General features: G+C 34.6%; 1 protein-coding gene across 4 annotated transcripts in view; it reads left to right on the top strand.

Moving 5' to 3' along the window:
- The first annotated feature begins 5,742 nt into the window (after positions 1-5,742).
- LOC125659591 (uncharacterized) overlaps positions 5,743-24,018 on the top strand; it is a 48,872-nt gene continuing 30,596 nt past the window's right edge. Inside the window, exons 1-9 of one of the 4 annotated variants that reach the window (XM_056149445.1) lie at positions 5,743-5,953; positions 6,428-7,004; positions 7,457-7,681; positions 11,762-11,887; positions 12,611-12,747; positions 15,003-15,144; positions 15,406-15,534; positions 16,528-16,642; positions 22,728-22,934. In XM_056149445.1, the coding sequence (XP_056005420.1) occupies positions 6,504-7,004; positions 7,457-7,681; positions 11,762-11,887; positions 12,611-12,747; positions 15,003-15,144; positions 15,406-15,534; positions 16,528-16,642; positions 22,728-22,934 (1,582 nt within the window). In that variant the 5' untranslated portion in view covers positions 5,743-5,953; positions 6,428-6,503. Of the gene's footprint in view, positions 5,954-6,254; positions 7,005-7,456; positions 7,682-11,761; positions 11,888-12,610; positions 12,748-15,002; positions 15,145-15,405; positions 15,535-16,527; positions 16,643-22,727; positions 22,935-24,018 lie in introns of all 4 variants that reach the window. The other 3 variants (XM_056149443.1, XM_056149442.1, XM_056149444.1) reach the window with 3 other exon arrangements.

Here is a 24,018-nt window from a genome sequence, read left to right as displayed (position 1 = left end):
TTGGGATTCTCATTTAGCTACATTTACCTGTTGTAAATCTTGCATATTTATTGCGAGTCACCTCTGTTACGTTTTTTTTTTTTTCATATTAGAACTCCTACACAAGCTTCGAATCTTATGGTTTTTTGCTAAGGTTATTAGCATTTCCATATAAAGAACTGTTTTATAAAATTAAAACAATAGCAATGTGTATTATGTCTCATTCAGACAAACGGATGAGTCTCCTTTGCAATATGAATATGAACTTTTACACAAAAAGTGTAATACACACAAGTTGATGAGTACAGCGTTTAATGTACCTGTGTACAAACTCTTGTGTTTTTGGTTTTTTCTTCTTTCAGATTTACGTATAACAAACAATTGCTAAATGTAAATCCATGCTTATATGTTAGTCTAATTCATCATCATATTTGAATTAGTATATCCTCTTGCACTAACTTTCATGTTAAAAATGAGCTATCTCCACTCTTGTTGATGACGCAGTATTCAATTTCAAAGTAATATTGCACATGTATGATGAACATCTTTTCTAAATAACTTCCTAAATTTTGTTTTCAGTTATACATGTATTTATCGGACTTATTTGGATTCAGATTCTCTCCAACCTGATTTTGAATTGAAAATAACTTTTATTGATTACAAAAAATAATTCCACTTTCATGATTTGATTGCTATTTACAGATAATTATGCACTGGATTCTGTAGTACAAGTCTTACAGATGCATGTTTATGTGTGTATTTAAATGATTTCTGGTAAGGTAATGAAATGGATGTAAAGCGTTTCATAATCCTGCATTATTGGTGTGTTTTGACATGTGGCATTTGTTAGTGTATGTGGTTATGTGTAATTTTCTTTTTTGCCCAGTTTGTTTGTTCCTTTCTATTGTAAGTGACTTACATATATGTATCAAACTATTGATTTGTTTCATTTCAGTTGTATTCTAAAAATATTTCATACACTATTTAACTGGAACACAACAGTAAGTTAGTTGCGTAATAACAATTGAACACTTTATACCGAAAACCACCATTACAACTGTTTTCACATTTTCTACCAAAAATGTTCTTCTCTATAACATCACATCTGTAAGAGAAAAAAAATGCATAGTCATGTAGAGCATTTAATGATCCAGGGACCGGAGCAGAGCGGATCAGAAACCGTTGCCTTGGGAAGATGGGTGGGAGCTAAACAGGGTATAAAGTGTTCATTTGTCAAATATTTAAATAACATAGCCTTAAATGCTATTGATTGATTGTATCTTGTTTAACGTTCTTCTCAATAATTTTTAATTCATATGGAGACGTCACCAAGACCGGTGAAGGGCTTCAAATTTAGGCCTATGCTCGGCGCTTACGGCCATTGAGCAGTGAGGGTTCTTTAGCGTGTCACACCTACTGTGACACGGGACATCCGTTTTAAAGGCCATCTCCGAGGACCCGTGACATTCACACCTGATGCCGAGAGTATGGTGGTGGAACTGTCACCACCTGTTTAACGAACTAGGTCTGTCGCGGCCAGGATTCGAACCCCGACCGCCCGTATACAGAGCGAACACTTTACCTCTGGACCACCGCAGCGGTGGTAATGCTATTGATACTAAATTCTGATTATAGATATTTAATAAGGGCATATGTCCTTTACCAAAATTGTAAATTTCATGATCCAAGGACAGGGTTTTAGTTTAGTGTGGGATCAAAGTTATCATAGTGACCATTGTTTTAACAACATCATATAAAATTTATATTTCAACGTGATGAAAAGTTTCAGGACATTGCGCCTTCTAATCCATATTTGTTATTTTCTTACAGAAAATGTACTACTTAGTTATGCGAAAATAAAGAATGCATAAACCTTTTCTTAATGTTGTTCCTGCTCATTAACATTACATACAGAATTCATAAAGTCAGCTTAGCGCTTTTCAGTACTTTGATTATATTTCCGACGCTGTAATTTTTCGTTTTCACCAAAAAAAAAACAAAAAAAAAAAAAAACAAAAAACAAACAACAACAACAAATCAAAAAAGAAAAGAAAGAAAGAAAAGAAAATAGATTCCGCTGGACTGGATATTTGGACAGACGCCTCCGTCGATCGTTGAAATCTCTGGACAGTCCATTATTCATGAGTAATGTGTGGAATATCAGTCAACTTCAGCCGGTGTTAACAATTATTCTGCACCTTAGTAACAATGCTTTTTGCTTCCAATAAGTTATCTGTTTATGAAACTAACTTCTAATTAGCATTAGTTATGCATTGCATGCCATTTAGATATGTAAATCCCAAAATAAAAACAAACACTTGTTTTCAGATGGCATCCATGTAGCTGCAATAATGTAGCCCTCTCTATTTTTTTTTTTTTTTTTTAGCTAGCATCCATGATGTACGTTGGGTTGCACTAATAACCTAAACAAGTATAACCCTACCTGACCTTACCATGCATACATTTTGCCGAGGATACACTTTTAAATTGTTCTTAATGAATTTTAAAGAAATATTTTTCATAATTAATATGTGTAATTCTTCATATATTGAAGGAGGTTGAAAACATATTTAACATGATTATTGAATTCATTCATTGTATAAAATTTGTTAACTACCAACAATAAATTGATCTGACCTATATAAAATTCAGAATTTTTTAATAAATGTTTATAGGGTTCATGAATTTTATTTATAGCTTGACTTGACTTCATAAATAAGACTTTAAAACTTAAAAGTAAATTTTTAGACAAAATATAAACTTGGTAAGGTCAGTCAGGATTTTAGTACTTCAGGTGATTAGTGCGTCCCTATATACGTCACGGATGCCATCTTTTGAATTGAAGGTTTGAATGGAAAAACGATGTGGTTCTTTTATTTTGGAATTTACATAACTAAACGGTAAACAATGGACATATGATAATGATAGAAAGTTAATTTAATAAACAAATAACATTTTTGAAGGAAACAGCATTGTTGCCATGGTGCACAATAGTCGCTAGTATATACATGTACCACCGTTTTAAGTTGACAGTGAAGAGAATATTAAAGTTGATAATAAAACATTGGCCTCAAATCAAGTTAATTTTTATTACTTAGCATTTTGTCATTTGAACTTTTTTTTTTACCTCCTCCGAACGGATTTGAAAATTTTGAAATCCGTAAACCAATTAAAACAAAAAAAAATTGGCCTGAGTGCCCCGCATTCAAATTATATGGATGGGTAGTTGTATATATTGTGGCCCTGTTTACCAAAGTGCCGGACTTGACGCCCAGTGCTGCCAACGGTGTATGTGGAGTGTGCGAAATGCTGACTTTAAGCGAGACTGTAAATCCCTGCAACATTGATTTTATTCGTTGGTTAATCATACGTAGAACAGTCTTTCGCGGATGCGACCGCGGTAAGAATTAACATCATATGTAGGTTGATATATATATTGATCACTATATAATATGGGGAGTTAACAATGGAGAGGCAGATGTTAGTCACGTTTGTCATAGTTGAGCTGTTAGCCCGTGTTGCCGTTAACGGCTATGATGGGTAAAATGCTCAAATCCGAATTGATTGTTTTACGTCCCGTCGAGGATTTTTCACTCATATTGAGACGTCACCAGTTGTAGGCGAAATACATCAAATTTAGACCCATGCTTAGCGCTCAGGACTGTAGCAGTTAGAGTTCTTTATCGTGTCAATACCTGCCGTGACAGGGGACCTCCATTTTTAAGGAGGTACTCTGTACATCGTCATGCTGGTTAACTTCCTTTTAAAACATGGCTGAAAATATGAGCAATATTTCTCTTCATTTCCAGTTTCATTGCCTAGCTGAGTAAGTTACAGGGGCGGATCCAGGAATTGCGGTTTCGGAGGGCGCCAGTATATGAGGCAAGGATTCTGGGGGCCGCCTTGAGGCCCCCAGTGGGTCCAGGGCGAAGCCCCCGGAAGCTCCTGGATTTTATAGGGCTTGAAATACATGTATGTCTCCTATTTAGTCATTTGTACTATTTTCTATCATTTTTGATAAAGTGAAATTAATAAAATGACGCAAATTTTAAGAGTTTTTGGAAAAAATTAAGTTCTTCCAATAAAGTAATTCAAGAAATCAAAAGATTTTTTCATTTATTTCTCCGGGAGTGAAAAAATTAATGCTTCTTTTATCATTTGGTACATTTTTTTATACAAGATACCACGATTTACCTTAAATTTGAAAATTTTAGGGGGGCGGGGGCGGCTGCGTCCCCCTTAAATCCGCCACTGGGTTAGCACGTCGACTGCTGAACTATGTAGATCGCAGGTTTGAGACCAGCAGGAGTTTTAATTTTTTTCAGATTGCTGTCTATTAAAACTGCATTTTTTTTTTTACTTTAGTAAAGTAAATTTGAAAATCTTAATTTTCAAAATATTGTTGTAGATCTTTATCCTCCACTTTTCATCCATATCAAATTTGCTGCATATATCCATAAAACTAAATAGAAATAACCCCCAAAATAACAAACATTTATTAACTACATGGAAATACCGATCATTAATTGATCGATACAGTTCTTCCGATGATGATCGATTATGAAATTATTTTCCGATTTTTCAACACTAAGACATCACTACCCATGTCTTCGGTTTGACGCATCCATTGGCACTAGCGGGGATCGCAGACTAAAGGTGTTATTATTTAAAATTGCCATATTTCTCCAAAAACGAGGTCGATTTCCTACCTTGATTTTTATGCCCCCGAGATCGAAGATCGGGGGGCATAACATTTGTCCTGTCTGTCATTCTGTCTGAAACTTTAACCTTGCTAATAACTTTTGAACAGTAAGTGCTAGCTAGGGCTTTGATATTTCACATGAGTATTCCTTGTGGCAAGACCTTTCCGTGGGTACAAGCATTTTTTTTTTTACCCTTGACGTTGGAGTTTGACGTACTTTTCTACTGGTACATGCGCCAAGATATTTGTCCTTGTGACATTGGCCATCTTTAGAATTGGCCATTATCGGGGGCATTTGTGTTTCACAAACACATCTTGTTTAATATGTTTTATAAATATGAAAGCTTCATCATAAACATATATTTAAAAAAAATCAACAACAAAAAAAAAAAAAAATCAAAAAAAATCAATGGTTAATTTTATCATTAGTATCAACCTATCAATCTCTACCAATAAAGAAATATGACATTCAACCATCTCTTTCAAATCCAAGAATTATCTATATTATTGATACGTGGATTTTATTGTGGGTTTGAAATTAAAAGCAAATTAATTAAGTTTTCAATGCTATTCACAGCAGATTATCATGATAGTAATATATTTTACGTTATATAAATCTATATATACATGTATAATTAGGGTATTTATTTTGTCTATGATCGTGCTTTTGGACAATATTATTATCATTTAGTTCTAGGTGAGAATCTCGTAAGTTGTTAGAACTTGTGTACGAACCTTTTGAATATGCAATGAAATATGTTCAAATCAAAAGAGCACCGCGGATTTTTTAGTCCGAAATATCTTACGTTTTCCTGGCTTTTTTATGATTTTGATATTTACCGCGCCAGGACAACGTTTTTCTGGCACGGTAAATATCAAAATCATAACGAAAGCCAGGAAAACGTCAGATATTTCGGACTACGGATTTTATTGTCGCCACTCCTGCAGAGCGATCTTAAACCCCCGTAGATCGATCGTTTCAAATCGAACAAAAAATTTATAAATATTGTAGTGTCGTGCTATTTCTCTGAACATGTGTTTGTTCACAAGATTTGATGTTAGAATTACATTTTTTTCTAGATACACTCCACAATAAACGTCTGACGACCGGGGAGTTCCAGAACTGCAGCTTGACCAGCGATGCCATCCCAGTTTTGTTTAAGATCGGGTTCGGGGATCGGAATTCGTGTCCCTGGTAATTGCGACGCCGTGGCCGATGTCGTTTTTACAGATGATTTGGAAATTTCAAGCTGTAGAAACTATAAAGACTAGGTAATGTTATGTAATAGTTTGTTTTAAATAGATAATTTTCCGACGTTGTCGAGTTTGATATCTTACAACTGTGACATGATACTCACAACTGTACGATGCAAACAGTTTGACTGTCTGACAACTGGAATTATGATACATGGTTTATTCAAACTTAATTTGAATGATCAAATGCTGAAAATGCGATAACTTTTCACCACATTAACATGTTTACCAATTTCATAGGTCTAACTTTGATTGTTTTAAAAGGCGATAAGCCGCGATAACGTTGAATTGAAAACGCATTCAAAAATTTTTTTTTTAGATCTTGGAAATATCCAAACAGAAACATTTATACATGTATAAAATGCACCGCATAAGATAATGCGGGTGTGTTATATCTTTATACAGTGTCTTTGGATTGTAAAAAAATATCATTTTAAAAAATAGTGATTTCCTGAACCAGATAAACCTCCAATCTATAAATTTTACAATTAGCTCAACCATGCAGGAATCAACACAAAATTAAAGATGTGATTTGCAGATTCTGAAGGTGTTTTGTGTAGGTTTAGATATGGGAAGTAGTGGCAGTAAAGCCCCAGCAGTTCAAATATCTGGAACATCAGACAAAGACAATCCGAAATCTTCTCCATCAAAAACTGCACACCAAGACACTATTAATGTAAAGAGTGGTGGCCAGTTGACCAATCAAAAACTAGAAGAATCCGAGTCTCCATCAAAAACTGCTCCCCAAGACACTAATGTAAAGAGTGGTGGCCAGTTGACCAATCAAAAACTAGAAGAATCCAAGTCTCCATCAAAAACTGCTCCCCAAGACACTAATGTAAACAGTGGACGATCAACCAGTCATCAGAAACCTACAGAATCTCAGTCAGCTAGTCAAAAATCTTCAGATAAACAAGAGGCACCAAAACAAGCTGAATCCGGGCAGCTCAATAAACAGGTGGAAAGTGAAAAACTTACAGAAAAGCCCGGACCAGCTAGTGCCACAGAAGAGGTGACAACAAGTCTGGGGAAAGACAAGGAAAACGATAATACAGAGACAGCAATGACAGTGAGTGTAGTTGATATTTAAATCTTTGATAGTCGATAATCTTTGATGCATGTAATCATTCTGCAAATTTTTATTGATAGACAATGCCCAGTATACTGACTCCACTTAGTATTTACATGGAATTTAAATCCAAAATCGTTAACAGGTCTTTGGGTTCTTCATTTAATTAATTTGGTTGTCCCCATTTTATATTTACTTGTATTATTGTAAAAAAAATTAGGAAATTATCAACATTTCAAACTTAAAATTTTCAAACTGAATATAACATTGAACAGAAAATATGTAATGGATGCATGTATAGTTTGGATGATATATTATGATCTATATTTTGTATAATAAAATATAAACCAGAGTCTTTCAGAAGATGGAGCAAATAATTTGCATATAAATCATAACAGTTTGTCTAGGAATAATGGAAGGTGTATATACATGTATATTAATGTCTTTTCCAGACAAAATCAGAAGGGACTGCCCCTGGCACTACAGAGCGTTTGATTCCAGAAGTACACAAGGACCAGCAACTGTTCGATGATGCCATCAGTTCAGCCTGTCTACTAATCAAGAGCCAAAGTCTGATGAAACTAGTCACTCAAAATGTCACCACTCTCCGTCTGCAGAGAGCACTTCCACAAGGAATTTCCCTGTATGATCTCCTCACGAAAATGACCAATTTACAGGTATCTACCAATCTGGCATTCATTTGATGATTATTCAATAAGTAATAATGTAATTGATAGTATATGTGTTTGAATATTTTGGAAATGATTTTTGATACTATAAATTATAAATTGATGAAAATCTGAATGGACAACATTGCACATGCTTTTAATCTTCTCCTAGAAAAGCTTTGGGAGTTATGTGAAACATATAGGCCCTTTGATGTGATACTTGAATTTGCTTTATATCGTGTCATATCTTTTAGTGAATAGCACACCCACAAAAATCAGCAAATTTTAGATATCTTAAGAATCTGAAATATAGAAATAATATAAAACAATTTTAAATGGACAAAATTGTAGTTTACATTTATATAGAACATATCATACATAGCATTTTGGTTTTCCTGTATCTACAGTTAATGAGTCGAATTATCAAGGTGAGTCACAGGTGAAGGACATATTCTGACATCATCACAAAGAATGTTATCCTTCAAGAGGTCTGACATCATCACACAAAGTGATGACTACAATATTTGTGTATAAAGTATGCAATATGGATGATGTCAGAGTGAGTCCTTCACATATGATTAGATCACATTAAGAGAAGAATTTATTTTATTTTTTTGAAGTGAAAAGAAGGCAATATGTTACATCAAGAAAGTTGAGTTGACCATGAAAAATTTAAACATATATATTTTCCTGAATTTCTTATATGGTTACCAAATTTGTTATGAATTAAAAAAGTCTGAGTGGGACTAAATGCTTTTATCTTTGAGTATATCTTATAGGAGATCTCCTGTGCTATTAATTAAAGTGAATTTTTGATGTAGGTTATGTTTGAAAAACTATGATCCCATTCCCACACCTGCCCACTTTTGTCGCTTCGTAACTCAGTAGCCTGAATTGAGCTTCATACATGCACCCCTAACTGCAAATCCTGGATTCCACCCCTGTGTATAACATTAGTCAGTATCTCAAATAAATATGTGGCAGTCTTACAGAAACCGGAAAGGTGTATGTTTACTGCTCATCACATGAGATACTATAATTCTTATTCCAACTTCAATGGAGTCATAAGGGAATTATACAGAAATCACCATGTTCATCCATCTGTACTTCTGCAATCTGACTAAAGTACTGGCCTATATTATTATATGCCCATCTTTAGACAGGACGTATTATGGTACAGTGATGTCTATGGTTTTCCATCCGTCTGTCCATCTGTCTGTTTGAGGTTTTCTGTTTCTAATTTCATTTCTCTGTCACATATCATGCATAAACTTACTATGTAGCTTCTTTGTGGATCACTCTAGATCATGTTGCAATTTAATCCATTTCGACCTATTTTGCAGGAGTTTTACCCCTTTATTTGGAAATTATTGTGATATATGGAGGGTACATAATTTGTCTGGTTAACTACTCTCACAATTTTCAAGTGCATGACAGCCATTTTGTTTTATGGAGAGTTTGTATGGGTATTGAAGATGTTAATGTGGCAAGGATTTTGATTTTCTTTGATTTTTGAGAAAATTACAGGTTGTTGAACTTGGTCTGTTTAGAGGAAATGATATAGTTGATAAAGGGTATGGTTTGTCCTTTTAACTCCTCTCAGTTTAGAAGCTTAGTGTCTTTGTAAATAACTAAAGATGTGCATAGTGCAAGGATTTTTATTCTCAACAATTTTAAATTTTCTTTGATGTTTTAAATATTTACAGGTTGTTGAACTTGGTCAAATTTGGGGAAATATTTTACACACAGAACTCTTGGTTTGTCTATCTACCTCTTATGTCACAGTTTTAAGCTAAGACCCTTAATTCATACAACACAAAGAAAGTATGTCACAGCCTTATGATGGCTGATACTACCTGAAGCAAATTTCTACAAATTATGTCTTAAGAAAAACACCCAATGTAATATTTTCACGGGCGTATTATGAACAATTTGCGGTACTCTATAACCAGATTTCTAGGGAATAAAAACCATTACTCTTGCTCATTTGGTACATCACTGAATGTTTCATATAATGCATGTGATTCGGATTCTGCATCTGACCTACAGTATGTATACTTCAATGATTAAAGACTATATTATATTATAGTTAAAGACTATATTATACATATAGTTAAAGACTATATTATGCATATAGTTAAAGACCTATATTATTGCTAGGGAAATTCTAGCTGAACTTGCTCATATGGAACATTATTCCTAATCTTCTAATGATCCACAACATGAATTTGACTCTCATATTGTAAAAGTTGATACAGTATATAGCATCTATGTCCTTTATCGGTGTATATTGTAAGTTACATATCAATATAACTCTGATGTTGATAGCACATATCTATTGTCTACAGATATGTGCTCTGCTAATTTGTAATTTGGATGTATGTTTGACCTATATAAGTTCATGCGTCATTGACTGCTTAATGAAAGCATTCAGGTCTGTACCACCATATTGCAAGCTTTAACCCTTTCCACAAATTTCCTTATGATTAAAAGTTATTCATGTTATGATCCTAAATCGAGGCCATTTAAAATACTTGTTAAATGATCATGATGAAGTCGGGCATTGGATGACCTCGGACTTCTACCTCGGCCAACCAATAATCACAATTAGACCTGCTGGTCAGTAGTAATTATATAAGTCAGATAATAAATATAAGGATTGGGATTATGAAATTTTAGTAGATTTGTATAGGTGGAACAAGGGTCATTTGAATTGAAGGCACTTTAACAAATTCATTTTATAAGAGTGGTTTTTAATAGCTCACCTGAGCTGAAAGTTCAAGTGAGCTTTTCAGATCACCTGTTGTCCATCGTCTGTAAACTTTTCATACTTTCGACTTCTTCTCCAGAACAACTGAGCCAATTTCAAACAAAGTTTGTACAAATCATCCTTGGGTGAATGGGATTCAAGTTCGTTCAAATAAAGGACCATACCCCTCCAAAGAGGAGATAATCATAAAAATGCAAAAAATAGGGTAGCTAGGTTCAAGTTTGTTCAGACCATGGCTCCTGGGGTTAGGGTGGGGCTACAATAGGGGATAAAAATTTTACATGCTGATATATATAGGAAAATCATCTTTCTCAGAACTATAATGGGCCAATTTAAACCAAACTTGGTACAGATTATCCCTGGATGAAGGGGATTTAAGTTTGTACAAATGAAAGGCCCATTCCCCTTTCAAGGAGGAGATAATTACAAAAATAGAGTGGGGTCATTTAAGAATCTTCTTCTGAAAAACCACTGGGCCAGAAAAGCTGAAATTTACATGACAGCTTCCTGACATACATGTAGTGGAGATTCAAGTTTTTTAAAATCATGACCCCCAGGGGTAGGGTGGGACCACAATAGGGGAACACAGTTTCACAAGTGTATATATAGGGGAAATCTTTAAAATTCTTCTTCTCAAGAACCACTGGGCCATAAGAGAGGAGATTTACCTGAAAGCTTCCTGTTATAAATTAAATTTGAGTTTGTTCATATCATGGACCCCGGGGGTAGGGTAGGGCCAAAATAGGGCATCCAAGTTTTACATACAAATATATAGGGAAAATCTTTAAAATATCTTCTTCTCAAGAACCACTGGGCCATAAAAGTTTATATTTACATGAAAGCTTTCTGAAGTAGTTCAGATTCAAGTTTGAAAAATCATGGCCCCCGGGGGGAGGTTGGGGTCACAATAGGGATGAAAGTTCTACATACAAATATATTGGGAAAAACTCTTTTAAAATCTTCTCAAGAACAATTCCTCCAGAGAAGTTTACATTTACATGAAAGCAGGTTCAAGTTTGAAAAAATCATGACTCCCGGGGGTAGGTTGGGGCCACAGTAGGGATCAAAGTCTTACATGCGGATATGTAGGGATAATCTTTAAATATGGGGCAAGGTGACTCAGTTGAGAGATGTGGCGCATGGGCCTCTTGTTAAATACAGTTTTTGAAGTATTAAACTGTAGCAATTTAAGCACATGTAATAGTCCCATTAAGACAGCTACTGGTATATTATACATCATATATTTCCTACATAAATCATATCATACAACTACAGGTGTACATAATTTTTTATATATAGATTGTCGTTATTAATTACAGGATTTGGACCTGTCTCATAATGACATGGGCCCCCAAGCATTCCGCAGCATTTGTCTGGCCATGTGTACGAACACTTCCATTCTGTGTCTGAATCTCTCCGACAATAAAACTGACACAAACAGTGCAGTAAGTGCAGTCTCAGCAAAGTGTTCAAGTATTTGTTAGCAAATTTAGAACTCAAGTATTTGTTAGCATGCAAATTTAGAACTCGAGTATTTGTCAGCAAATTTAGAACTCAAGTATTTGTTAGCATGCAAATTTAGAACTGGAGTATTTGTCAGCAAATTTAGAACTCGAGTATTTGTCAGAAAATGATTTGTTTGTTTGTACTATGTATTTAAAATACACAGTGTTGAAATACTAAGTATTCTTTTTTTAAATTTGTTGAAATATTTTTTTTTTTTAAATTCATTGAAATATATATTTTTTTTGTAATTGAAGGTGGGCTATTTTGCTAAGGTTTTGTATGGGGTGCTGATTGACTATACTTTATTGCTTATTTCATATTTATACATGTAATGATTGATATCAAAAATTCTTATTCTTGATATTAGATATTCCTGTATATATTGATAAGAATGATTTGTCAATTATTGATATCTTTAATTTGAATTAATGAGAATTAGTATTATTCATATTGAATTATTTATATCATTAAATACATAGTACAAATGTTTGATATCAAGAATCATTTTTGGATATCAATAAATAAGCAATAAATAGTATTGTCACACCCTGTAATTTCACTTTTTAAGAATTCTTGCACCTGTATTCTCTGGGTAGACGCAAGCTCCTTTACACATACATCTGAATACCTTTTAATGGCCAGCTGTTTTTCTGATCTTGTAGGAATGCCTTGGACTGATGTTGAGTCACAATGACAGCTTGTCGTACCTCAACGTGTCAAATAATAACTTTGGAAAAGATTATTTCTCGCGCTGTGTTGGACCAGCTCTAAAAACAAATACGTCATTGACAATTTTCAAGTAGGTGAAGGAGATTAAGTGATACTGTATACCAAATTCTTTTCAGCTAGACAATTTTTAATTTTTAGGATTAAAGTGATGAAAACAGACATGTTTGTCACAACTGATATATACAATTACTGTGCTTTCACGCAATTTCCTAAATTGGTATATTTAAGAAATAAATTTCATTTTTTAAATTACATGAGTGAATGAATTGTGACGTTTCATGTTTGCATACTTCAAAAAGCATTTAACGCTTCATGAAAAGTATACCAGTCACAGCTCATACTCTCGACATGTATTTTCAAAAATGAAATTTATATTTCTTATATTTACATTCTACTTTCATTAATCTGTCAGAATCCCCAATCAATAATATATACGTACTATATTTATCAAATATAGTCAAAATCTCATTATGTTGAACTCGATAGGACCAGAAATAACTTTGAGGTATTCAAGATATTGAGGTAAAAATACATAAAGAAAATGTAGTTGTGACTTCCAGCTCACTTCAACATATACATGTATATCCATGGTATTCGAGGTATCAAGACATGTGAATGTGAAAAAATAAATTATGTTTTAGATAGAATCTTTGTTCTACTAACAATATAAACTAGTTCTAATTGTAACGGGGACCGTTACAGATGTTCCCCAAACCTCCCCCAATTAAAAAGTGATGTCCTTGTGAATCTATAGGAAAAAATCATTTTATTTTAGCCTTTAATTACATGTAGTACGTTCAATATGGTCATTTCAGTACCAAGAAATGAAAGAAAGCGTTGCACGTGCATACACGCGCACGCGTGTATGATTCCGAATTTTTGTTGATGTCGTTCAACAGGAATTTGTATCATATACCCACAGTATGAATTTCATAACGTTTCCACCAAATATAAGGAAGTTATAGCGATTTTAAAATCGTCCAATCAGAAATCAGCACACGTGCATGCACGTGCTGAGCAGCAATTCTAACCACAGCAATTTGTAAGGAGTACCAAGATACATCTAAACCCCTAATATGAATAGAATTTGATGAGAAACGAAAACGTTATCGTCCTTTAAAAATTGAACATTTAAAAAACGTTGCACGCGCATGCGCGTGTGCGTTGGCATTTTTTGTTACACCAACATATAGATACACATATTGTCTACATATGCTGTGAAAATCATCTCATTTGCTTCATAAATAAGATAGTTACAAACGTTTTAGCATTATCCAATCAAAATGAAGTGCACGTGCATGCGCGTGCAAATTGGTAATTTTGACCATGTAAATCAGTTAAGGGTCTCATTATCTACCTATGATATGAATTTCAAGCCATTTCAATGAACAACAAAAAAGTTAGACTGATTCCAAAGTTAGCGTACAAATTTTGTAATGCGCGTGCACGCGCATGCGTGCGCGTGCTGGCAAAATAACTATTATTTTTCATATGTACAAATGATATACTATCATCCTATTTAGGTTTTATATCGCTTCCTTCAATATTCTGATTTTCCATTTTTTGTACCAAAATTGCAATGTACGTGCGCGCGCGTGCATGCACGTGCAAACAAAATGACTATCACTATGCACATCTACAAACGCTATACTATCATCCTGGAAAGTTTCATATCGATCCCTTTTGTAGTTTCTGAGAACACTACCGGACAAAAAAGTACCGGAGAAAAAGAATAATAATAATAATAATAATAATAATAATAATAAGAAACAGAGTAAAAACAATATGTTCCCAAACTTTGTTTGGGGAACATAAAAATTGTGCTCCGTTTACATGAAAAATGGTGAATCTACAATACAGGCCTTCATTCTGTGATAATCCTTTATGAGTGGTTGGTTGCATCTCGGAGATATTTCTTGTTCATGATTGAAAGATGGTTTACAGTATGAATGTTTATTATATAGACTCCATATAGAAGTTATTATGCAGAAATGATTGTTCATGTCATTCATGTTAAAGCACATACTGCAGATTCCTAAATATACACAATGAATTTATTATCATGTAATTTTGCAAGAGGCATCACTCATGAAATAAGATTATTTGCTTTTATTTTCATGTTGTTAAAATTCATGTAAGAACTCTTTAAGATTAACAGACCACATGTGAATTCATATTCATAGTATTTGACATATCATACAAGTCATTTTGCCATATAAGTATTCGTGTAAAATAAGGAGTCTATAGTTGTATAATGTATATATTTTTGTCAGTGTAAAAGTGGCTTGCAAGAAATTGACAAAACTCCATTATTTTCCATTACAGGGCAGAAAACATAGGCTGCACTGTAGTGAAGGATTTTATTGCAGGATTGAAAGAGAACAATTCTTTGACAGAGTTGGACTTCAGTAACAACTGTGTATCAGATCGGACAGCACTGGGGAGTGGACTAGCGGAAATTCTTAAGGTTAGTGTCATCACAGACCAGACAGCACAGGAGAGTGGACTAGCGGAAATTCTAAATTCTAAAGGTTAGTGTCATTACAGACCAGACAGCACTGGAGAGTGGACTGTCCATTTTATGTGGAGCTGAACAGATTACAAAGCCTGGACTTGGAAAGATGGGCTGCCATGCACTTGCATTGACAAATATAAAACAATTAATTCGGTAATGTGATCATCGTTTGTGTTTATTTTACATGTAAATCTTTGGATAATTTCTTTGTAGAGGGAGACATGTAGTGTGACATCTCTGGCTTTGGCTGGTTGTGAAATTAACAAAGTGGGAACCAGCCTTCTCCTGGAGGGAGTGAGGGAAAACACCTCCTTAACAGCACTCAATGTTAATGGACTAGAGGTACATGACACACTCATGGTCTTTAAGTTTCCTTGGGAAGATTTTCATTAGTTTTATACATAATACTTGAATTAGGCAGAGGAAGGACTCTTTTGATTTTCAGATTTATCGGCTTTGTCATTATGGAGTTGCATGTATAAGCCATAGAATTTTGTACATGTAATATATTGATAATATAAAAACACGTTCTATGGCATACAATAACTTGAGATTATTTGAGAAGATTTTCACAAAATTTAGAGGTAATGCTCAAATTAGGAAGAGGCTGGAAAACCCCTTTTGATTTTTGGGGCCTAGTTCGATCATCAACCATAGTAGTTGTCTAGTTCACTTCTGAAACTTTATTGTGCATGCCTAGATTGCTTCTGGACTTTCAGTACGCATGTCTGGTGACTAAAGCTCAACCATTCTGTAAGCATAGGTTGCTGTGTGGTAGACCAGACATGTGCAGTGACACTCTGGTTTCGACCAAGGCAGCTCAATCATATTTTGGTTTCAACTCTAGTTACTATAGTTGATGATCGAATTAGGCCCCGATTTATCAGTTTTGTCATTACAGAGTTATAGGACTTAGAATTTAACATATTTAACACACTGTAAACAGATTTATTTTCACTCCTGGCTCTGTTTTCATGTCAATACATGTATGTCATATTCACATTTTTATGACATTCTATATTATAGATGTGAATGTTATGGCTAAGATTATATTCACTGACACAGCTGTTTTAATTTCACACATTGTGGTATGAAGTGAAAATTATCAAGGAAAATTCAAACTGCAACTGCAAAAATAAGATTATTCTTTCATGGATCATTTATTTCATGGGAAGTCATTGAATCATTACTAGATAAGAATTTGTTAGGATTTTAAAAAAAATTATACATAAAATCCATACAAATGGATCCTCCTCCCTCTTAAGGATAACTTGCTGATTCCATGTTAAATATCATGATAAAAAAAAAAACCTGTCATTTTCATCCTCTTTACAGTTTGAATCACTCCCACACTTGTTGCATTTTGTTGCTGTTGCTGCTAACAATCCAAATCTTCAAGTACTGACTGTTGATGGTGCCAAGATTAAGGACACCTCTACTGGGGCTAAAGGTATTGTGAATAAAAGTCGAGTAGAAACAATGTGTGCTGGTACAATCAGTCTTAGAATCTTTGAATCAGCAACAATTCACCCATCTAATTATACTTTGAAATTTAGAAATTGTTTTCTGGTTAATGTTTTGAGCAATGCAACTTTCTCACATTCTGCCACTGACAAAGTTATAGAATGTGAGAAAATGAACAATTGTAGTTAGATAATCTTTGTGATTTAGAACAAATAGCACTGGTAACCTCTTTACTGACTATAAGTGAATGTTAGCCACTCTAAAATCAAAATAACAGTGAACCATTTATTATCGATTCTCTGCTTCTGATTATACTTGGTGATAGATTATAAAAAAATTCGGACTGTTCATCATTATTGCTTTAATCATATGTTTAGTTTATCAAAGACTCGGATTTTGTTTAACTTCTGTGATTAAGGTTTGATTATCATCTATTTCACAAAGAATATAGATAATTTTTTGTACATTTTAATGTGACCAAACCGTAAGATCTAAGATAGGGGATGCTTACTCATACTACGCACCTGATCCACCTCTGGTGTGTACAGGGGTCCGTGTTTGCCCAACTATCTATTTTGTATTGCTTATGGGATTTATGAGATTGATCACTGTGTATCTTCACCTTTCATATTGCAACTTGGTACATTTGACCACCATGATGAGAGGAATATGCTTCTTATTTTTCAAGGTCAAAGGTCTAGGTCGTAGTATCAGTTACATGTAATAGGTAAACCTTGTAGGCAGAATACAGACAGCACTTTTGGGGCTAGGACTGTCAAACTTGGTACACATACTCCTCGTGCCAAGTGAAGGAAGCCTTTTGTTTTTGAAGGTCAAAGGTCAAGGTTGTAGTATCACTTAGTAGGAAAACTGTGTAGGCAGGATGCAAACCGAATGGTAAGATCCAGGATATTACAACTTGATACATTTTATCACCATGTTGAGAGTAAGATGCCTATTATTTTTCAAGGTCAAAGGTCAAGGTCGCAGTATCACTTAGAAGGAAAACTTTGTAGGCAGTACACAGACTGAACTGTTGGGGCTAGGATCGTCAAACCTGGTACTCATACACCTTATGCCAAGTGTAGGATGCCTATTGTTTCTCAAGGTCAAAGGTCAAGGTTGTAGTAGCAGGATACAGACCAAACCGTTGGGGCTATGGCCATCAAAATTGGTACGCATACACTTTATGCCAAGAAAAAATATTACATAGAGAATACATGATTTGTCTGTTTTTATGATGCAAAGAAAGTATGTCACACCCTGATGTTTGCTGGCGCTACCTGAAGCCAAGTTCTACAATTAATGGTGTAAAACACCCTTTATTTGCATTTTATGGGCGTATTATTTACCATTGGCGGTACTCTTGTTAAGTATCCCAAACTTTGTTTGGAGACTTAATTGTTTTGCTTGGTTCTTATAATTCTTCTGCTTCTTCCACTTCTTTCTCGGGCCTAAAACTGTCTTACACCGTTATCTGTAACCTGTTTACGAAAATATTAGATTTTCAAGGATATGATAAGTCAGTGTATCTAGATGTGCAAAACTGTTTTTGTTTTCAGATTGAAGGGGATTATGGTACATTTTGGGGGGGGGGGGGGGTGGCAAATGGGGGTCGTGTTAAACATAGATTTCTATGGGGGAAAATTAATTCCAAAATTCAACATAATAACTTGACAAATATGATAGAGTCCTGGGGTCTTTGGAAATGAGAAGAGAATGACATGGCCTACAAATTAGTATCAAGGTCAAGTGACTCCAGTGACCTTGACCTCTGACCATGACCATAAAAACTGGTATAACTTTAAAACTGGGACTAATAGCGACATGGGATCTTCTGAAATGGTAAGAGGATGACAGGAACTACAAACTAAGATCCAGGTTAAATTACTCCAGTGACCTTGAACTCTGACCTTGAAACATAAAATTAATATTACTTAAGAACCAAGTCTGATGGAGACATGGGGTCTTCAGAAATGGGATCTACAAATTATGATCAAGGTGAAGTGACTCCAGTGACCTTGACCTTGAACATAAAACTCATATAACTTTAGAACTGGAATTGATAAAGACATGGGACCTTCAGAAATGAAAAAGGATAAGATCTACATACTTATATCGAGGTCAAGTGAGTCCAGTGACCTTGACTTCTGACCTTGAACATAAATCTGGTATAACTTTAGATTGATTGATAGATGTTTTCCGCCACGCTTAACAATATTTCAATTATCTGGTGGTGCCCAGTTTTTATGGTATAACTTTAGAATCAGGACGGATACAGATATGGAATGTTCAGAAATGATTAAAAAATGTTGTGACCTACAAACTACTGTCTCCAGTGACCATGACCTTTGACTTTGATCATAGAAAGTTGTATTACTCTTGAACCAGGACTGATAAAGACATGAAATCTTTAGATGTGATAAAAGAATGTGACCTACAAAACTAGTATCTCCAGTGACCTTGCCCTTTGACCTTGATTATAAAAACTTAAATAATTTTTGAACCAGGACTGATAGAAACATGGGATCATAAAAAATGATGAGAGGATGTTGGGACCTACAAACTAGGATCATTAAAGGTTTTACTGAAGGAAAGAGGGGGATATTTTAAAAAAGAATTCAAAATCTAGGTCTTTGTGATCTAGATTTTTATCTCAACTGAGCCAAAGGCTCAAGTGAGCTTTTCTGATTAAAATTTGCCTGGTGTCTGTTGTTGTTGTCGGCGTTGTAAACTTTTCACATTTTCATCTTCTTCTCCAGAACCACGGGGTCAATTTCAACAAAACTTGACACAAAGCATCCTTAGGTGAAGAGCTTTCAGGTTTGTTCAAATGAAGAGCCATGCCCTTTTCAAAGGGGAGATAATCACAAAAATGCAAAATTAGGGTAGGATCATTTAAAAATCTTCCTTCTTAAGAACCACTGGGCAAGAGGAGCTGGCATTTACATGAAAGCTTCCTGACATAGTGCAGATTCAAGTTTGTTCAAATCATGGCCCCAGGTAGGTTGGGGCCACAATAGGGGATCTCAGTTTTACATAGAATATATAGGGAAAATCTTTAAAAATCTTCTTCTCAAGAACCACTGAGGCAGAAGAGCTGAGATTTACATGAAAGCTCCCTGACATAGTGCAGATTCAAGTTTGTTCAAATCATGACCTCTGGGGGTAGGTTGGGGCCACAATAGGGGATCAAAGTTTTACATAGATATATATAAGGAAAATCTTTAAAAATCTTCTTCTCAAGAACCATTGGGCCAAAGAAGTTGACATTTACATGAAAGCTTTCTGACATGGTGCACATTTAAGTTTGTAAAAATCATGGCCTCCAGGGGTAGGTTGGGGCCACAATAGGGACTAAGGTATTGCATGCAAATATATATGGAAAGTCTTCATAAATGGGCCAAGGTGACTCAGGTGAGTGATGTGGCCCATGGGCCTCTTGTGTAAAAGAAGTTTAAATTGGTGTAGATTTATGCAAGGGAGGAAAATAGTAGTACTCAGAAAAAGCCCACTTTTATACATACATGCCAACTTTCCCGATTTGTGCGGGATTCTCCTGATTTGAAGCAACTGAAAAGGCAAATCCTGCTATCCCGATCGGGATTGCAAAAATACCCCGAAATCCCGATTTTCTAAAAATATCTTCCATTTTACGACAACAAACCCCAATTTCCAACCGGAATTTGAAATCCCGCATCATTTCTGAACTGGCCAATCAGAAATCGGGACAATAGTCAGCCATTACTGTTTACCTGTGTCGCATGGTATCGGGGTGGTGTAATACGCCGGTTTCGAGATAAACCTGAGTTATTCAATAGACTTTGTGATGCGTAATTTGCACAAGTCTGTACTGGATTTTATATTTAATAGCAAGTAGCCTTAATTTACAAGTAAAAACGTATATTTTGATGTGGGTTTTTTTCCTGGTAATTATTTCAGATGTCATGGGTGCAAAGGTTTCGTTCGCAAACTTCATAGCAGGGCAGATCACTCCTTTTCTGGTTGCAATGCAGATTGTTCCACCAGACTTTGCAAGCCCATGTTTACAGACAAGCAAGATCGCCTTTGTAGTTGTACCTAAATGCACGTGTTTTAATTTAAATTTTGATATATAGACCAGCCAATGTTTATATGGTGTAAAAGGATGCAACTTTAAGTATTATTTGATAATATGTATGTGATTTATTGTTGGAGAGGATTTTTTGCTGAATAGATGATTTTAATAAAATATTTATGTATATCTTTCAAAGTGTGTTTTTTTTTTTTATAGTTTTGTTAAAGTTAATGGTCAAACACACTTGATGTTGTGTTAATATATGATACATGTACAATGATTAGATTGATATTTTATTTGAAAAGACAAATATTTATTTTCATGGTAAAATGTCGTGAATTTTGAGCTTTGAAAAAAAGTCGTCACGCACAAAATTCCCCATGGGGATTTTTAAAAGTTGGCATGTATGTTTATACTGCCAGTACTTCATGTGGGAGACTTTATAATTGGTAGATTATAATCATAATTTGGTACTTTGAAATCAATTGAAAACAATCTATACCCGGTATAATTCTCTTTTAAGAACAGACTTTGTGATTTTACTGTATGAACAATGTAGACTATAAAAGTCATAAAATATACATGCAATCATCATACATGCCAACTTTTAAAAATCCCCGTGGGGGATTTTGCACTCAACGACCTTTTTTCAAAGCTCAAAATTCACGACATTTTACCATGAAAATAAATATTTGTCTTTTCAAATAAAATATCAATCTAATCATTGTACATGTATCATATATTAACACAACATCAAGTGTGTTTGACCATCAACTTTAACAAAACTATAAAAAAAAAACACTTTGAAAGATATACATGTACATAAATATTTTATTAAAATCATCTATTCAGCAAAAAATCCTCTCCAACAACAAGTCACATACATATTATCAAATAATACTTAAAGTTGCATCCTTTAACACCATATAAACATTGGCTGGTCTATATATCAAAATTTGAATTAAAGCACATGCATTTAGGTACAAAGGCGATCTTGCTTGTCTGTAAACATGGGCTTGCAGAGTGGTGGAACAATCTGCATTGCAACCAGAAAAGGAGTGATCTGCCCTGCTATGAAGTCTGCGAACAAAACCTTTGCACCCATGACATCTGAAATAATTACCAGGAAAAAAACACATCAAAATATACGTTTTTACTTGTAAATTAAGGCTACTTGCTAATATAAAATTCAGTACAGACTTGTGCGAATTACGCATCACAAAGTCTATTGAATACTACACTATATAATACATCGCTATAGACAGATAGATTTGGATAACCTATATTATTATAGTTGGAAAAAAATATATTTGACGGTGTACCTTATTGCATATTTTGGATGCTGTCAGCGAGAGGCAAAAATCGGAAATGTCCGATTGTTTGGTGGTGACACTATCATCGTTGTCATTCACGTTTGTGTAAAGGATATTTCAATTTGAAATCCGTCTTCCCAATTAATTACTATCAAAACATACTTCGCACTGTCCAATAAGCACCCCGACACAGGCAGACCAGGTAAATTACACCACCCCGATACCATGCGCCACAGGTAAACAGCAATGGCTGACTATTGTCCCGATTTCTGATTGGCCAGTTCAGAAATGACGCGGGATTTCAAATTCCGGTTGGAAATGGGGGTTTGTTGTCATAAAATGGGAGATATTTTTAGAAAATCGGGATTTCGGGATATTTTTGCAATTCTGATCGGGATATCGGGATTTGCCTTTTCAACTGCTTCAAATCGGGAGAATCCCGCACAAATCGGGAAAGTTGGCATGTATGAATCATAATTCTATATCATGTAAGGGCAAATACATTGAAAAAGTTAATAATGATTTAGAGCAAGTTGAGTAATTATAATTACTGTACAGGTAAATGTTGTTACCCATGGTTCTTTCATTGAGTGTAATACAGAGACATTTACAATATAGTATATGAATAAAGAATTTAAAATGATTCATAGAACACAGTGTAACTGTGATGTACATGTGAAGTAACTGTGATAAATTATCAGGTGGAGGCAAACAAAATGTACCAAAGAAACAAAAGAAAAAGAAGAGGTGCTTGTTGGACACAGAGGAAGTCAGTAAAAAAATGTTTGGAAAAGATGAGACAAAAAATGAAAGTCAGAATGAATCTGTCGATGTTGATGATAATGACGAAGACAGTGGGGAGGAAGGCAGCGATGATTTTGATGACATTGTGGGTCTAGACACATCAGGTAAGTTAATCTGTAGAGTCTTGTACTACTGTCCAAAGTCATATTTAGCTCACCTGTTATCAGCTATACTTCTTAATTTGAGCGATTTCACTTTCTCATATTCTGACTGTATGTTAATCTGGTGTAACCTTTTCACATTACATTAACTTCCCCACAGTAAATTTATATCTTGTCACCAAACATTGATTGATGTTCCAGGTTAATTACGAAATCCGACCCTGTAAAATCTAGGCTCAAAGAAAATCAGACCCCATGAAATCTAGACCACAAAAAATCTAAACCCCATTTTCCAAACTCCGAAACTCAAACACCACAAAGCCCATACTCTAAGAAACCCAGACCCCATAAAATCCATACTCCAAGAAACTCAAACCCCATAAAACCCATACTACAAGAAACTTAGTTCCTATGTCCTATGAATTCCAAACCCCTTGAAGCAGACTTAATTTCCCCAAAATGCATAAAATTAGACCCTATATAAATAAATTATTTTACATAATGTTACTTTTGTATTCCTGCATTGGTTAGTGTACTCGTGTTTACCAAGTTGTTCCCCAAAGCCAATCCTTGGAAGAGAGAGGTATTCAAAATAGTTGGTTTGGTCATACTCTAGTTTCCTTCCACTTTAATTACCAAACAGATCAATATACATATACCCCAAACTGTTTACTGAAGACAATATGCTATCATTGGTCACATGTACCAACAGTAGCATAGCAATTTAGCTACATGTAATTTCATCCAGCTAATTTTCTGAGTGAATCAAAATTTCATGAAGATACATGTACATTGTTCAAAAATTTCTTAAAAGAAAACTAATAAATAATATATCTTTTAATGAAACCTTTGAATACTATGATATGGTTATTGGTAGTAGAATGCCCCGTTGCCAATGTGCTACAACATATACTTACACTCTGCACTGCTGTCAAGTGTGACTGTCAGCCATTATATATCACTGTGATAAACATTACTTTTAACACTAACATTTCAGTCAATGAGAGACATCAATGTAAAGCTTCATTCATTATTTAAGAAATAAATGACAACAGGTCGGTTGTTTGCATTATGAGGGTACATGTAC

This window comes from Ostrea edulis, chromosome 9, assembly GCF_947568905.1.
Source record: "Ostrea edulis chromosome 9, xbOstEdul1.1, whole genome shotgun sequence".
NCBI lineage: Eukaryota > Metazoa > Mollusca > Bivalvia > Ostreida > Ostreidae > Ostrea > Ostrea edulis.
Note: the sequence above shows the minus strand (reverse complement) of the source record. Positions and strands in the feature narration are given on the sequence as shown.